The sequence below is a fragment of the Poecilia mexicana genome, unplaced genomic scaffold (assembly GCF_051168715.1).
Source record: "Poecilia mexicana isolate PSO_F unplaced genomic scaffold, ASM5116871v1 scaffold_2, whole genome shotgun sequence".
Lineage (NCBI taxonomy): Eukaryota > Metazoa > Chordata > Actinopteri > Cyprinodontiformes > Poeciliidae > Poecilia > Poecilia mexicana.
This window is the reverse complement of record NW_028263371.1, coordinates 42,794,217-42,812,058: the sequence shown is the minus strand read 5'-3', so window position 1 is coordinate 42,812,058 and position 17,842 is coordinate 42,794,217. Positions and strand designations below refer to the sequence as shown.

The 17,842-nt window shown below is 40.5% G+C and overlaps 1 protein-coding gene across 3 annotated transcripts in view; it reads left to right on the top strand.

The window, feature by feature from the left end:
- LOC106926436 (dedicator of cytokinesis protein 9) overlaps positions 1-17,842 on the top strand; it is a 90,194-nt gene that overhangs the window by 36,492 nt on the left and 35,860 nt on the right. For all 3 annotated transcript variants that reach the window (XM_088001122.1, XM_088001123.1, XM_015001367.2), the window contains exons 3-8: positions 1,816-1,905; positions 4,121-4,203; positions 4,922-4,991; positions 6,604-6,699; positions 7,533-7,667; positions 9,947-10,121. In XM_088001122.1, coding sequence (XP_087857248.1) covers positions 1,816-1,905; positions 4,121-4,203; positions 4,922-4,991; positions 6,604-6,699; positions 7,533-7,667; positions 9,947-10,121 — 649 coding nt within the window. The remainder of the gene's footprint in view (positions 1-1,815; positions 1,906-4,120; positions 4,204-4,921; positions 4,992-6,603; positions 6,700-7,532; positions 7,668-9,946; positions 10,122-17,842) is intronic.

Here is a 17,842-nt window from a genome sequence, read left to right as displayed (position 1 = left end):
CTTCAGAGACATAAGTCGTTATATTATTCCTCATGAAGACTTTCACGTCTAACAAAATGTACCTGGGGTTAAGGAGCAGGAAGTGATAACTACTGACAGTATCTCTTACCAAACGATATAAGGAAGGAATGAATATTTGTTTCTTTATTGGACTTTTCCGATTTCCGAGTGCTGAGTAATAATATGGCTTTGAGTTTGTTTGCCCAGCCTGCTCTTGTGAAGATAAGATGTCAGTGTTACAACCGAAGCGTTGTCAGAGAATGACAGGTGATTCTGACGGAGGGAAGAAAAACATACTGAGGCACGGTGATTGAACTTAACATCTGTTTCTGCCGGCCCGCCCTCTTGTACAGACAGGACTGTAATCAGTTGACGTTTCAACGCGGAGATTTAGCAGCTGAAGTTATGTAGAAAACTGCTAAGTTCATGATGTAAGCATTGTAGGAAGCTGCGAAACTACCTGAAAGAGATCCTTTGTTTTGTTCTACTCCTGTTTTAGTCTTGGGAAGCATATTTTTCCAAACTGGTTCATCAAGCATCATTTGCTGTTCTTTGTAAAACAAGACCTACATCAACTCAGTAGACTCTGATGGCTTTGTGTTGTGCCCTGGTTGAGTATCAATCACTTTGTTTGCATTTCTTAAGCCTGTTTTTTCCCACCTTAGTCAACATGCAGCACTCAAATATAATATATTTAAAGTCTGGAATGTGAGGTCAATAATATTCCAACTCAAATGTTTAAGGATTCCTTTTGACCCCAGCAATTATTCTGTGATCGCTCCAGCACAGAAAAATGGCGACTTGAAGCCGATTTAAATGCTTCCTGTTACCCTTTTACCTATATGCTTGTTTATTTCTGCTTCCTGCATTGCAAAGATTATAATCTTTGCAGGAAACTTTGCTACAAGCAGGAAGAGGGATTGGCAGGTTTACGTAGGAGAGCATATGGAATTTCTTTCAGATGACACAACCAACACTTTTTACGGCACATAATTTTATGTTTTGGTTTGTGTGGAAGACAAAGACAGCAGTGTCGCATTTTTTGTGTGTCTTATCATTCAGGTCATCAACGACTCATGACTTGTCTGTGTTGAAAGAGTGTTTGCTTTCACCTCAGGCACTTCAGCATACCTGGGAACTCCACACTTTAGCAACAAAAGGTGACACGACTTGGAGACAAAGAATCCTCAACTTTAAAAGTATTACAAGTTTTACAAGCTAGATCTCTTAATTATTACTTTTTTAAATACAGGTACAACTTAAGCAATGATCCAAATAAAAACACCAGCATGTTTATATGTTGCTCTGTTATTTATTATTATGTGTCTATAATTTGCAAAGAACATGTAAATGTCAAAGGCTGAATTACAGAAATTAAAAGTGATACTGTCATTTCACCCTGTTAGTAGTAATCAAAGTCCTGGGATAGCTTTAAACATGATTAGATTTAGTGTTTTGTTACATGTGAAACACAACCTTTTCAAATCTGCAGGCTTTTCACTTCAAAGTCTATTGTGTTCTCATAAAACATGTAGTTTGCCACAGACTGTACTCGTTCTCAATAAAGTGTCTCCGGGCCCTTGACACATCACTAATGAATTGCTTCCCACTGGATTTGATCAGTCAGATGTTGATCTAACCTCAAATGCCCAATAATATTTGCAAGGACACCCAGAGAAACTGTGACTCATTTAAACCACAATTCTGGGCTTTCTAGGACAACGACATCCTGCTGCTTCACATTTTGTTTCATTTTCAGTATTGCAGTGTTAGTGGAAGGTCTTCTGTAATTCCCCGTTTCGTTTTTCCTCACAGATTTCAACTTTGAGGCGCCAAGGGAGAACTCTGTACCCCACAGTGCCTGAAAATGCTGAGAGGGAGGCCCAGAGCCTGTTTGTCCAGGAGGTAAACTAATTTCCCAACGAAAAGCAGCAAAATCAGATCTCAGCCAGTTTATCCTCAAACTGCCTCGTTAGGAGTTAACTGCTACCGAGTCATTTGCATCTTATTTGTCGTGCTATTGTTTCATTTTTCTTCCAAATGCCCAAAATGCTACCAAACGAGTCATTTAAAAATGGTTGAACCTTCTTCCATACATGCTACGTGTGAGCAATTCTTGTCAACCAGTCTCCATATTAGTTAGTTCTGTCAACACAAGAGACCAGCAGGAGCTCAAGAACTACTTCCTTTCCTACTTCAAAATAAGAGTCTCAAGCAGAGCGACAGAGTGTCAGTCTTAAAGAGCCTAAACTGACGTTTTTGACTCAAAACGAATGTTTTTCTCAACTTTGCGAGACATATGTCACTTTGTCCCAACATCTACTTATGCCATTGGTATTTTAATTGTCATCTGTCCAGGAGGTGTTGACAAGGAAGGAAGCAAATATTTTCTTGTCTGTGATGGATCTGATCTAAGCTCTTCTCAGTCAAATTAAAATCCTGGGGAGAATTTTGAAGTAAAGCGTGTTAAACATTCATTTAGAGCTGACCAAATCTCTAAAATCTAACCACTAAGACCATACACAGCGCTGCTACTCCTTTAAAGAGCCACACAGCAGCTGCGTGCTGACAGTCCACCTTCCAGGTCACAGGTCAGCGATTAGAGAACGGCGTGTATGAAGTCATGAAGATACCAAAACACAGCTCAAGTGTTGTGTGACATCACTCAGACAGCTGCACAGATTGACAGCTTCTCCGTTTCTAATTCGTCTCCTGTTCAGGTTACATTTCGTCTCCCAGCAGGGGCACTTCTTGTAAGCGCCACGCATTTCTGCTGAACAGATACCTCTGAGCTGCTCCTATCACTGGCTCTAACAATGAACAGATGTCCACTTTCCAAGTAAACGAGGATAGTGATACACTCCCTGCCGAGGCATGGTCAGACCGAGGTGGAGTCACCACACACTCCTTTTCCGCTAATTTTCTGAAGAATGTTGTGTTGAGATTCAGTTTTTTTTTCTGTATCTGTGGAATTTCAAGGCAAAAGTTCACTTTGAGGTTGTCATCTTTTTAGTTTCATTTTAGTATCTCGAGCATCAAATTCAATGGCTGTAGGTCCGCTAACATAAAAAAATGAGCCATCTTGTGCAAAAGGTTTACAAAGCCAAGAATAAAGACACATTTTAATAACAGAAATAAGCATAAACTATTATTCTGCAGCAGCTCTGAGATGCAGTCTCACATCTTTAGCCTGTTGTAGATCACAGACCGTCCCTTAAAAGATACTGAGAGACTGTTTACTAAAATTATTAAAAGCAATTAAGTAATTTATTTGTAAATTCATATAAAAAAATCTCCTGTCTGAAGGACATGAATAATGCAGTGTCTTCATTCAGACACAGAGCTTTTTGAGGAAAGTTGCACCTGTCACATTTCTTGACGCCAGCAGAGAGAGTTGCCTTTAAAAGTCTGTGTGACTCCTTCTTTAGCAGTAATAGGTTCACTGGTCCATGTTCAGTCCCCATGGTAACCAACTGCTGGCAAGTTGACGGTGGATGTCTCCAGCAAATTTTCTGTGGCTTTAATGTGAACAAGCTCTACTGCACAATCAGAACACAATGCATTGAACAAAATAAGAGAAATCAAACTTTTGTCAGAAAATGTCTGTCCAAAAATGCTCATTGGTAACACAAGAACTCATCAGTGTCCTATAAATCGAAACCCCCTCTGACCAGAGATCAACATGGAGATTCTCAACATATACCTGTCTAAATAAGAGCTTGACTGCATGGCTTTTAGTAGCTGGGATACTCAGCTTGCTTAGACTTTTTTTTTTTTTTACTTATTACTAATAAGTAAAAAAATAATAATCCCAGAACCTGAAAACGTTAATTTAGGTTTGCAAGTTTCATTTAACTCAACTGTCTGCAGTCAATTCCTAATTAGTAAGAAGGGTCCACCCGTGTGTAATTTCATCCTAGCATAAATAGAGGTTTTCTTGGAGAACATTAGTGAACAAACAGCATCATAATTTAAAAAGGAACTCAGCACATGTGTTAGAAATAAGGATTGCAAACTTGTTTCATCCTGCAACGCTGCAGTTTGTGTCATTTTACGGGGTGCAGCTGTCTTCAGACCCACTGAACGAAGTCCCATTAATTGATCACCAATGTCTTTGCAGTGCATTAAGACCTACAAGTCTGACTGGCATGCGGTCAACTACAAGTACGAGGATTATTCTGGGGATTTTCGACAGCTTCCAAAGTAAGTCGGCAGTTTAAATCCTCAACTCTGCAGTGAGTAAAGTTAACTTGTCCCACATTGTGACATCAGCATGAGGGGAGTAATAACAGGTACTCAGATAACGCGTAGATGCCAAAGCTGTCATCTATTTTCATCTGCTGCTTTGGAAAAAAATGCTGCGTCCCCTAATTACAAGGAAACACCTAGGGCTCATTTACGTGCAAACCAGTGTTTCCTTTTTGTTTCATGGAGCACGGCACCATTTCTAAAATACAGCCATGTGGAAAACACCCTCATTGTCAAGAGGTTGTGTCACCAACAACAGTTTCTTCCCTGAAGAATATATATTTTACTGGCAGTGTGTTAGCTGACGATGTCCTGCACACTGCAACGATTGCCAAATGCTTTGTTGCTTCACTCATTCTGGGGAAATTAAAACAATGCTTCACGACACAGATCGCCTGTTAAATCCCTGGCACTGTTTCCGTTAATGTGAAGTTAGCATTTGGCAACTTTTCATTTCCTAGTTTCCTTGGACCATTACTGTAAAATGCAGCATTTATATCATCCTGGACTTTCCATTTACAATGTTAACTGCCGACACTCTTGGAGAAGAGTTTTCCAGTTTATTAAAATAAGTCAAAGGTTAAAAATGTAATCTCTCAAACACAATGCGTTTGAAAGAATGTACACAAAAAAGTGTTGCTTGATCAAACTCAAATTTCACCTGTTCTTACAGCAAAGTACCCCGGCCTGAAAAACTGGCGGTTCATGTGTTTGAAGTGGATGAAGATGTTGATAAAGAGGAGGTAAGTCCATGCACTACATTAGTTGGTACGCTGGTGTCACATATTTGTCGTTTTATTATCTCTTTTTCATAAAAAATAAAAAAAAATCACATCAAAGCTATACCGAAAGACTAGCTTTCCCTAAATGTTGTATTATTTCTTCCTCTGTTTGAAGTAAAACACCATTTTCTGCCTCAGAGCTGAGCTCAAAAAGGACTGAAATTAAGTGCAATAAACATTTTGTTGCTGGATCAGAGGCAGATTTCAGAGCTTCAGCATTCATCTCTCTTCGTCTTCTGCTCGTCCATGTGTGACAGAGGGGATGTGTGCTCCTGCGAAGATTAAATGACTATAATTGTTGTCTTTGGAACGGCTTGTGAGTCTGCAACAAGGAGGCTAATAAGTCACCTGGCAAACCCTCAGATCTTGCTGAGAGTGTTTAAAGCAGCGAAGATAATCCTAAACTCTTGTCGAAACAAGTGTTATCTGAAATAACACAAGGTCACCGACTGCTTTGAGAGATGTATCGCAATTATCCCGACCTTCCTCCACACCCCACTTTTGGTGGGGGGGGGGGTTTCTCCACATAAATTATGGCTTACATTAAAGATGTAAAAATTTCTGGATTGATTTATGCTGGTCTAATTCTTTTTTTTCTTTTTAGCAACATAGAAGCCATACCTTTTAATGGGGTTTGTGTTGACATGTTTTATCCACACTATAACTGCGTATGTTAGAAATCTTCAACATTTGTTGTCCATCTCTCTCCTGTGTCCTCAGCTTGGCCTTAGATCTCGAATGCCTTCTGTTTCTGTCTCAGTGGTTAAAGGCTGTCACTTTTCTGCCTCTATGGTCTGTACTTGTGAAGGCTGTCTAGACACAGATCAGATTAAACAGGCTCTGACCCCTTTCCAGCTGCTTTTCAGCGTTCTTCAGTCCTACGCAATGAAACTGCGAGAAGACAGTCAGCACTTTTAAAATCCCCTTTTGTCTTACTAGACAGAGAAAAGGAGGAGAAACGGACACTGGATCAGAGCAAGTGACATCTTGAGAGGTCATTTGCTTTAATGCAGGAAAGTTCTAACTGCAGACGAAGCAGGGCTGACATAAACCAGGACAGATCTTCTATCACTGCTCTACTAATTGGTTTATTTTTGCAGACGATGGAGCAAAGCAGGTCACGGTATCTTGTGTTCTGGTCATATGTGGAACTGTGATTTCATCCCACACATGATAGGAGTGTGGCGTGAAACGGCCCGGATTTGTACGTCTCTTCTCTGAAGTTGGGGAAATGTATTTGTTTAAAAACTCAGCGTTTGTTTTATGTCTTTGTGGCTGCTTGTTTTGATTGAGACAGCTCGGCACAGCGCCGGCTCTCTGTGTCTTCTCAAAGCAGTAGATGAAAGCCTTTGCACACACCAGGACCATGGCAGGGTCACTAATTAGTAGCATGATCTAATTCTTATGAAGCTTGAATGCAAAAAAAAATAAAAAATAAAAATGTCCAAAGTTCTTTAAGTACAAATTTTCTCTGGTTTTCTAATTAAGTAGATGTCTTTAGTAATTATGTTGCCATTCTAAACTACATTTCTAAACTTTTTTTTTTGTCTGATATTTTCTTTATGTCTTGTAGGACACTGCCTCCTTAGGATCCCAGAAAGGGGGCATTTCCAAACACGGCTGGCTGTATAAAGGGAACATGAACAGTGCCATCAGCGTCACCATGAGGGTGAGAAAAGAGTGATGAAAACGTTCAAAGGCGGCCTTTTTGGGCTCTACAGAAAAAAGTTTAATAAGAGAAACTCTTCTGACAAACACATCCAGATGTGAGAATCTTACTGCTGATTTAATACCTGCTTAGGAATTCTGACATTAATCATCGTGGAAAGTCGTCTTTTTTTTTGTCCCAGTTAATCACTGTAATGATTCATTTTCTAAGCTCAAGAGTGCGGTTTTATCCAGGATTTATTTACGTAAGGGATAATGTCTGACAGGGTGCCTATTTTTAGGAATTAATGGATGAAGTTAAGCAAACAGGATCGCAGTAGTGTTGCCTTTACAACAATATGGCCAGGCCCTTTCTGTGTGCTGTTTGCATGTCTTAACAATGCATGCATTGGTAATCTCCAGATACCAGACAGCAGTACAAAAGCATTTAGGTCAGATTAATTGGTTGACTAAACTGTGCTTATGTGTGCATGCATGTCAGTCTTATACAAGTCCCCTGCAGATTTATTTGTAGTTAGTGTACTTTTTACATATTGCAACCATAAATTTCGATGCATTTTATTTGGTATTTTATGCAATTACACAAGGCTTCATGGTTTCCAGTGTGGTGTGCATTTTTATTCAGCCTCTCTCTACCCAGGAAACCCTGAAAAACATTAAATTGCCTAAATGGTAAATGGCCTGTACTGACTGAACACTAACACATATTGTGATGCAGTGGATTTTTATTGGCAAATTCTTTGTGGATGGATCTACAAAGACAAATGAACAAAATGCAACTTTTTTCTTTTCCAGTGATTTAGACCTGGATGTTGTTTCTTTCCATCATTTCAGTCGTTCAAGAGGCGGTATTTCCACCTTACGCAGCTTGGGGACGGCTCGTACAATCTGAACTTCTACAAGGACGAGAAGATCTCCAAAGAGCCAAAAGGAACCATTTTCCTGGATTCCTGCATGGGTGTGGTTCAGGTACGCTCTGAATTCTTGAGGTCATCTCTGGCACAGAGACCCTGATTGTTGAGGCTTGCTGAACCCGAATGACCGTTGGCGTGTTTTCCCAAACAGGATATCCATGTTGGCGCCGTGTTTGCTAATGACGTAGCCCCCTCCCGTATGGGGGATTTAAAAGCCTGACAATACATGCAACCATTCTGGAAATTTCCTCGTTGCAATCCTCAACAGGATTAGCTTGAAGCATGAGTTGCAACAGACAAAGCTGTCAAAAGAAGTTGTTGACAGCTGCTGAAGACTGTCCTCTGCATTTTCATGAAAGCTGAGCTCTCTCCTCCCCAAGGTCGTGTTTTTCTGCTGACGCTCAGCCGGTGAAGCAAGGTGAATGCTGAGGCCTCACTTCCGAGCACTTTCCTCTGGCCTCTCAATCAATTCTGTGCTCTTCCATCTGATCATATGGAGAAAGCAATTCATGTGGGCATTTTCATATATCTATCATCACAGTTGATGGAAAAAATCTGATTTACCTGTCAGGAGGTCAGCTGGATGATTGGGATACGATCATAAGGGGGAGCAGGTCTCTGGTATTTATCTTAAAACATTCAAGATGTTTAGAGCTTTTATCTTTGTGACTTATGATAACATTACCTTCCTTTAGGTTTTCTTATAGCAACAAAATTGTATTTATGTCAATATTTGGCATAAAACAAAGGCTTAAACATCTGAAATGAAAGTAACCTTTGAAAAAGCAAAATAATAACCAGAACAAAAACAAAAAGATTTAAAAGTACAAGTATGTACAGTATGATGATGCACTCCTCGTTACGTGCATTGGAGTGTGAAAATTCCCAGATTGTCTGAGCATGCACAAAACTTCAGTGGTGAAATTCTCGTGGTTCAGTATTGTGGTGGCATCATGCCTGAGCGTTGGGTGCTGCGTGGAAAGAGCCTGGTCACAGGAGTGGTAGCTTGAGCGTGACATGTAGATCTGCGTGGCGTTGGCGTCAGATAATCTGAAGCAGTAAGTGACCAAACTCACTCTATGCCAAGACTACAACATAATCACATCCTCAGTGGGCGGTTTATGCTCCGAGTATAGCCTAGTTTGCTCAGTTCATATTTCTTGTGTTTTTCCGAGCAAACTTCAGAATCGCACGTCATTAAGCCACGGCCCACAGCCGTTTCCCAATAACTTGCTCCATGAGTAGACCTGCAGATGTTTATGTTGCAGCTGGAATGGCGTGTGAGATGACTTCATGCTGCTCTTCAAGCTGCTCCAACTCTTTGGGAGGGAGCAAGCATTTGCACAAAAGCACTTTAAATTTGTCCTAATGTGTGGGTAGTGATCTCTGCTGACCAAGTCTGAGCTGAGAAATATAAAAAAGTATATAATGCAATCTTTTTTCTTATTTTTTTTAAGTCAGGGACACTAACTTATTTGTGTAGCTCTGTTGTCTAAAAAAAAAATTGATGAGTCTTTCAACCTGTAGTGTTCATCCCGATTTTGCCTGTTATTATCCTAGTTTTATTTCCGTCCTAAACACCCCCCTCATTATTCACTCTGCCTGCCACTGACTGTTCCTCCCAGTCACTCCCACTCTGTTGTTTTTTACTGTTCAGACAAGTAAAAGAAAATGACACAGAATAACAAAACGCCAAAGTGACAGCGCTTTCCCAAATCCTTTAGAGACTCCTAGCTAGTTTATTGAAATCCACAATAAATATCTGACCTCTGCAGAGCTGTCGTGTCACAAACAAACTACAGCTGCTTTGGCCCCAATTGCTTCTGAACGGGCTGAAACTGAGAACTGTTAAAAGCCTAAAATGGGGCAGTGACATCACTCTTGGTGGCTGATTGAGGTCACATTTTGGCTGCAGGTAATTTTGCTTTCTGTAGCTGTGGAAGGTCAGTGTTGCACTCTTGCTTAGCTCCAACTTATTTCACCTGTGGTCCACATTTCTTCAAAGCAAGACTCACCTCTCGCTTATTTATGTAGAGAAATTGTTGATCCAGTAAACTGTGTGAACGTTTAGTAGATTTATGAGCTTACAAAGCAAAGAGAGAGCAGCGAGGATGAGGGGAGGTATTGAAATGAACCAAGGCATGGTTTAAATCATAAAAAATAAACGTCTTCTGCCTTTTGCTGACTGGGTAGGAGTTTGATATTTGGATTGGACCCGGTAATAAAACATTCCACTTCCCCCCTACCCTGCAGTTTTGAGTCTGTTATCTGTGCAGAATATTACTTACCATTATTACATTTTTTTTTTATGTTTTCATTGCATTATCTGCGCAGAACAACAAAGTTCGGAGGTTTGCTTTCGAGCTGAAGATGCAGGATAAGAGCACGTACCTGCTGGCTGCAGAAAGCGAAGCGGAGATGGAGGACTGGATCAACATGCTCAACAAGATCCTTCATAGCAGCTTTGAGATTGCCATGCAGGAGAAGAGGAATGGAGACATTCATGATGGTGTGTGTGTGTGTGTGTGTGTGTGTGTGTGTGTGTGTGTGTGTGTGCGTTGGTATATGTGGTTTAGCAGGACATTTCGTCAGAATACACGCAACACTAGCAGGACATTTTGAATTAACGGGACAGGGGCGGTGTCCTGCTAATTTTGACAAAAATCTAAAAGCGTAGAAAGGTTTCTATTGGTCCAATAACCCCAAAAATGCAAAAAAAACGAGATGTCCGTTTAATACACATAAACCAGATTTTGTGTATAATTTGTGTATCGCCACAGTGCCCCCGGTGGCAACTCTGTGTAATAGCAGGACCTTATGAATATTCACACAAGCTCTTGTTCTGATTGGTTGTCTGCCGGAAGGTCCCGCTAATTACTACAGTGTCTTTCTAATTCACGTCGCTGTTTACACACATGAATTGTGTGTAAATTGCCAACTCTTACACTGGGGATGAGTTGGAAATATGATTACTCTGTGCTATAAGACTGAATATTTTATAAAGGTTAGTTGGATGCCTAAACCCAACCTTTTGTCCAACCTTACATTGGACAAAAGGTGTATGTGGCACCTAAAAATATACAGAAATTAATATATATTTTTGATCAAATATTTTTTATTTAAAATATTATGAATAATACGTGTGTGGAATAAGTGTGTGGATTAAAATAAATATAAACCATAAGAGAGCCATTTTTTTCACCAAACTACTGCTAACAGTTTGTTGATTCTGGTCTGCTCTGCATCCTCAGAACCAGAACCAAGCATTTTGAAGCAGAACTTAGCTTCAGTGCACCATAAATCTTGAATAAACTTACAGAAAACTGCAACACAGCTGAATTCCTTTAAATCAAGGCAACACCCCCCCACCCCCACCCCCAAAAAAACAACAATTTACAGTTGTTTCTAAATCTTAATCATTGGTACATGTATCAATATAATTAATGTATATGATTTTAATTTTGATTTTACTTTGAATTTAATTTCTATGTTTTTCTTTTTTTACGGTAAATGTATGTTAATTTTATCACTTTTTAGTCCTTTGATGTAAAGCACTTTGAACTGCCTTGCAGCTGAAATGTGCTATACAAATAAAATTGACTTGACAGCAGTTTTCAGATCTTGCCAAAGATTCTCCACTGAGTTTATGTCTAGACTTTGACTTTGCCATTCTAACACAGAAATATGTTTTTATTTATACCATTCCATTGTAGATCTGGCTTTATGTTTAGGGTAATTGTCCTGCTGGAAGGTGAACCTCTGCCCCAGCCTCAAGTCTTTTGCAGACTCCAGGTTCAGGAGTGTTCAGGTTTTCTTCCAAGATTTCCCTGTATTTGGCTCAATCCATCTTACAATCAACTCTAACAATCTTCCCTGTCCCTGAAGAAAAGAAGCACCCTCAGAGCATGATGCTGCCACCACCATTTTTGTCAGTGGGGAAGGTGTGTTCAGAGTTATGTGCAGTGTTTGTTCTCCACTACAAATAGTGCTCTGCATTTTTCCCAGAAAGTTAAATTTTGGTCTTGTCTTATCGTTTTTGCTGTATCCCAATATGGCTTCTGGCAAACTGCAAATGGGACTTCTTATAGTTTTCTTTATACAATGGCTTTTCTATTGCCACTCTTCCATAAAACCACATTTTTGCAGTGCATGACTAATAGTTATACTATACTGCATTTCAGAAATATCTCTGCATTTCATCCAGAGCCACCATGAACCTCTTGGCTGTATCTCTGATCAGTGCTCTTCTTGTTCAGCCTGTAAGTTTAGGTGGATGGCCTTTTCTTGGTAGGTTCACAGCTGTGTGATTTGCTCTTTCCATTTCCAGATGATTCGTGGAACAGTACTCTGTGAGATGGCCTAAGCCTGCTTTAAGCTTCTCCACAACTTTATCCCTGACCTGTCTGGTGTGTTCCGTGGACTTCATGATGCTGTTTGTTCCCCAATATTCTCTTAGCCAACTTTTGAGGCAGTCATAGAGGAGTTGAATTTTTTTACCATTTGCAGTCATCAGGCAACTTCTGAAGGCAATTGGCTGCATTCAGGGAAAGGGGGCTGAACACTTTTGCACACCGCACTTTTTAGCTTTTATTTGTAAAAACTGTTATGAATCATGTTTAGTTTTGTTTCTACTTCACAAGTATATACCACTTTGTGTTTGTCTTTCCCATAAAATTCTGTGAAAATATATTTCCAGTTGTGACAAAACTGGAAATTCAAGTTCAAGGGCTATGGATACTTTAGAAAGCCACTGTACAAATAGTAAGGCAAGTCCAATGACAGAACCACAACCGCCACAACCAAGTACCCAGTATAGTGTGAAGAAACATCTGAAGGGAATATAACCTTGAACACACCTCGTTAAAATGGGAAATGCCACACAAAGTGGTAGAAAACGAACAAGCTAAGATCCTGTGGGCCTTCCATATACAGGAAGACAAAATGGGAAAAGCAAACCAACTGAACATGGTGATCATTGAGCAGCAGAGCAAAGCAGTTGTTATGATGTAGCTATCCTGAATGAACAGAAGGTACAGAAAAAAACTAGAGAAATACCAAAGGCTAAAAAACCCCATCATCCTCCTAGAACTTGAGTGGTTGACTTATTTTGGGCTGTCTAGTCCACAATACTAAATTTTGCTCTAGATGGGGTCTGGTGTCCACATGTTAGGCCATTATTTTATGACTTGGTGGTGGTGGAAGATTATAACACATTACAGGTTAGACTCAAGATGTTCAGTGTTTCTTTTGTTGTGTAAGTTTACAAAAGTTAGCAACTGCATATATTTACCATGGTGCTAAACATGGTGATTTAAAATGAATAAGTATTTTTCTGAGAAAAATGTTGTCCACATATCATGTAAAACAATAATTCTTTGTTTTTGGAATCATTAGGTCCCAATCAGCCCATAGATGAATTAATAATGCACTCCATGTGAGAGTTTGGGTCTTAGGAGATTACAAAAAATGTGGAAGGTGAAAGCAACAGTAGTGCTTGTGGTCACTGAAACCCTTGGGGTAATGACCCCTAAACTGGAAGACTGGCTCAAACAAATACCTGGAGATAGATCAGACCTCTTGATACAGAGAAGCACACCTTTGGGAACTGCTAATATACTGTGAAGACCAAGGATCAATGAAGTATTTTTGAATTTGAAAGAAGGGATAACCAGTCATGGAGTAATACAGAATTAGAAATATAAAAATAAAAATCGTTTATTTAAAAAATATTTAAAGTGCCAAAAATATCATGATTATTTATGTTACTGTTAAGACAAAAATTTAAAGATTGATATTTTGTCGTTATCTCAATGTCTCTACTCTGCATACATGCAGATTGTCTAGGTAGTCTAAATTGTCTATTGGCAGGTACATCAGCCAATCTTTTTCTGCAGGTGTTGTGTCTGCCATTAGACAACAGTTTTTGTTTTTATGATATAAAGTGTTTTGAACTGCCCTGCTGCTGAAATGTGCTATACAAATAAACATGATTAATTGATTGAACAGAAATGATTAAAGGAAGTGACAACATTGCTGGTGGGAGATACCATCTAACTGTTGCCTCTTAATTAAAGAAAAATGTATGATAAACTATTTAACTTTGAAATATTGAATGAAAGTTACAAAATATTACTCAAAATTTTCTTGTTCCTGAAAAAAATCAGACCTTGTGTGCTTCAGAAACAAAATGGAATAATCCTTTTGTTGTACCCCTCCTCCTCTGTCAACGTGGTACAATCCGTCAAGTCCAGGTGCAAGCCATTAGTATTAATTGAACTTGTTTCATTTGTTTTGCGTGGAGAAAGAGGTAAGACTCATACAGAATCTCTTAAGACATTTAAGTACATATAGTTTTGTAATTTTGCTGAATGTTGTAGGTTACTTGATGCTTGGATACACCAAAGCATTTGATTTGCAGCATTTTAGCTAGTAATTACCAACCATGTTAGTCAGTGTACCAGAGTTTAAAGGGAAGGTGGCTCACTCCAGAATTAGATAAAACTGTATTTGGTCATTTTCTGTATATCAGTGAGTGATATTATTTCACAGGCACAAATGATCCTAGGTAATAATCATTAGTATTAAGATAATGTTTTAATATTTGAAGATTTTGAGAATCTGTCAATAGAAAGTCAATTATGTAGTACTGTGTACTTCAGTACATTTTCACATACAATAACATCAAATCATATTGTGTACAGCAGGGGTGTCAAACTCAAGGTCTTAAGGGCTGGTGTCCAGCAACTTTTAGATGTGTTTCTGATGCCACATGGCTGGATAAAATGGGGTGGTCATCAACTTGATTGCACTGAGAAGCTAATTCAGTCATATACTTAAGGTGTTTTAGACCAGACAAACATCTAAAAGTTGCAGTACCCTGGCCCTCGAGGCCTGGAGTTTGACACCCCTGGTGTACAGTATCATGTTGTATTCTCTGATCTTTGCAGGAGATGTCAATAACAAGGTCTCAGAGAGCAAACATGATTCCAGTTATTGCTCCTTAGGTGAAGATGAAGGATTTGATGTAAAATACCTCAATTCATTTAAAGGTGAGTTGTGACTATATTATGCACAGGATTCCAGAGTTTATTAAATGATCATTTTTTTTCTTTTGTTTTACTTTTTCACTTTTAAACTATTTTTATACTGCACATTATTAGCATAGATCATGATCGATGATCATTATAATCAGAACATCTTTCTTATTCCGAAGGAGACAAGCAACTGCTCAAAATACAATAGAAGCGTATGTATATAAAATTTAAAAAAAAAAATTCCCTTCTCACCCTCTCTTTCATCCTCTGAGCTTGGGTCCTCTACCAGAGGCCTGGGAGCTTGAGGGTTCTGCGCAGTATCTTGGCTGTGCCTAGAACTGCACATTTCTGGACTGAGATGTCTGATGTTGTTCCTGGGATCTGTTTTAGCCACTGCTCCAGTTTGGGGGTGACTGCCCCGAGGGCCCCGATGACCACTGGCACCACTGTGGTCTTCACCTTCCAGGTCTTTTCCAGTTCCTCTCTGAGGCCCTGGTATTTCTCCAGTTTCTCATGCTCCTTTTTCCTGATGTTGTAGTCACTTGGTATTGCTACATCCACCACAACGGCTTTCCTCTGTTCTTTATCCACCGCTACAATGTCCGGTTGGTTCGCCATTACCATCTTGTCTGTCTGGATCTGGAAGTCCCACAGGATCTTAGCTCGGTCATTCTCCACCACCTTTGGGGGTGTTCCACACTTCGATCTCGGGGCTTCCAGTCTGAACAGATGTTTCTGTACACTATGCCCGCCACTTGGTTATGTCGTTCCATGTATGCTTTCCCTGCCAGCATCTTGCACCCTGCTGTTATGTGCTGGACTGTCTCAGAGGCCTCCTTGCACAACCTACACCTTGGGTCTTGTCTGGTGTGGTAGATCTGAGCCTCTATTGCCCTGGTGTTTAGGGCCTGTTCCTGGGCAGCCAGGATGAGGGCCTCTGTGCTGTCCTTGAGTCCAGCTTTTTCCAGCCATTGGTAGGATTTCCTGATATCAGCCACTTCAGTTATTTGTCGGTGGTACATCCCATGTAGGGGCCTGTCCTCCCATGATGGTTCCTCCAGCACCTCGTCCTCTGTTCCCCATTGCCTGAGACATTCGCTGAGCACATCGTCCGTTGAGGCTTTTTCCCTGATGTATTTATGGATCTTGGATGTTTCATCCTGGACAGTGGTTCTCACACTCACTAGTCCTCTGCCTCCTTCCTTACGGCTTGTGTACAGTCTCAGGGTGCTGGATTTGGGGTGGAACCCTCCATGCATGGTTAGTAGCTTCCAAGTCTTAACATCTGTGGCCTTCATCTCTTCCATTGGCCAGCTAATTATTCCGGCAGGGTATCTGATTACTGGTAAGGCACATATATCCATATATATATCCATATATCCATGAAAACATGGATATATATATATATATATATCCTTCTCATCGTCCGTGGGTGGTCTCTTTCATCCTCTGAGCTTGGGTCCTCTACCAGAGACCTGGGAGCTTGAGGGTTCTGCGCAGTATCTTGGCTGTGCCTAGAACTGGACATTTCTGGACTGAGCTGTCTGATGTTGTTCCTGGGATCTGTTTTAGCCACTGCTCCAGTTTGGGGGTGACTGCCCCGAGGGCCCCGATGACCACAGGCACCACTGTGGTCTTCACCTTCCAGGTCTTTTCCAGTTCCTCTCTGAGGCCCTGGTATTTCTCCAGTTTCTCATGCTCCTTTTTCCTGATGTTGTAGTCACTTGGTATTGCTACATCCACCACAACAACTTTCCTCTGTTCTTTATCCACCACCACAATGTCCGGTTGGTTCTCCATTACCATCTTGTCTATCTGGTTCTGGAAGTCCCGCAAGATCTTAGCTCGGTCATTCTCCACCACCTTTGGGGGTGTTCCCCACTTCGATCTTGGGGCTTCCAGTCCATATTCTGCACAGATGTTTCTGTACACTATGCTCGCCACTTGGTTATGTCGTTACATGTATGCTTTCCCTGCCAGCATCTTGCACCCTGCTGTTATGTCCTGGACTGTCTCAGGGGCCTCCTTGCACAACCTACACCTTGGGTCTTGTCTGGTGTGGTAGATCTGAGCCTCTATTGCTCTGGTGTTTAGGGCCTGTTCCTGGGCAGCCAGGATGAGGGCCTCTGTGCTGTCCTTGAGTCCAGCTTTTTCCAGCCATTGGTAGGATTTCCTGATATCAGCCACTTCAGTTATTTGTCGGTGGTACATCCCATGTAGGGGCTTGTCCTCCCATGATGGTACCTCTAGCACCTCGTCCTCTGTTCCCCATTGCCTGAGACATTCGCTGAGCACATCGTCTGTTGAGGCTTTGTCCTTGATGTATTTATGGATCTTGGATGTTTCATCCTGGACAGTGGCTCTCACACTTGCTAGTCCTCTGCCTACTTCCTTACGGCTTGTGTACAGTCTCAGGGTGCTTGATTTGGGGTGGAACCCTCCATGCATGGTTAGTAGCTTCCAAGTCTTAATATCCGTGGCCTTTATCTCTTCCATTGGCCAGCTAATTATTCCAGCAGGGTATCTGATTACTGGTAAGGCATAGGTGTTTATTGCATGGATCTTGTTCTTGCCATTGAGCTGGCTTCTCAGGACTTGCCTTATTCATTGGAGGTATTTGACTGTGGCTCCTTTCCTTGTGACCTCATCGAGGTTGCCATTTGCTTGTGGTATTCCCAGGTACTTGTAACTGTCCTCAACAAATATATGGAGGACTGAGTTTTGAAATTACAAGTACAAAATAATGAGTTGCATTCAGTTGACAAAAAATGTTTAAGTAACCACAGAAAGACATCCAATTAGATCAATTAACTGATTTTGAAAAATGTTAATTTCAATTGCTACTATTTGATATATCTGCATTGTTTAAAGTTTATCCTACTTATTATGTGTACCTACAGGTTGGGGTGTGTTCAAAAAGCAGATTTCCTTATTGAGTACAGAGAAGTCATAAGTAGAAAGGAACAAGAAAACCGACTGAAAGTTTACCATGATACACTCGAGGTTCTTATGTTTGATTTCAACTTCAATGGACAAAAGCTTTGGTATGCGACTGTTTCAAGGTTGTTGTGTTTTTATTTTACATCTAAATACAGTGATGTAAACATTTTCAGCTTCATCAGTAAAAGTAGTTTTAGTTGGTAGAGGAATATCCTTCTGACATGCAAACACCAAATATGCAAAATCCTTTCCCTTG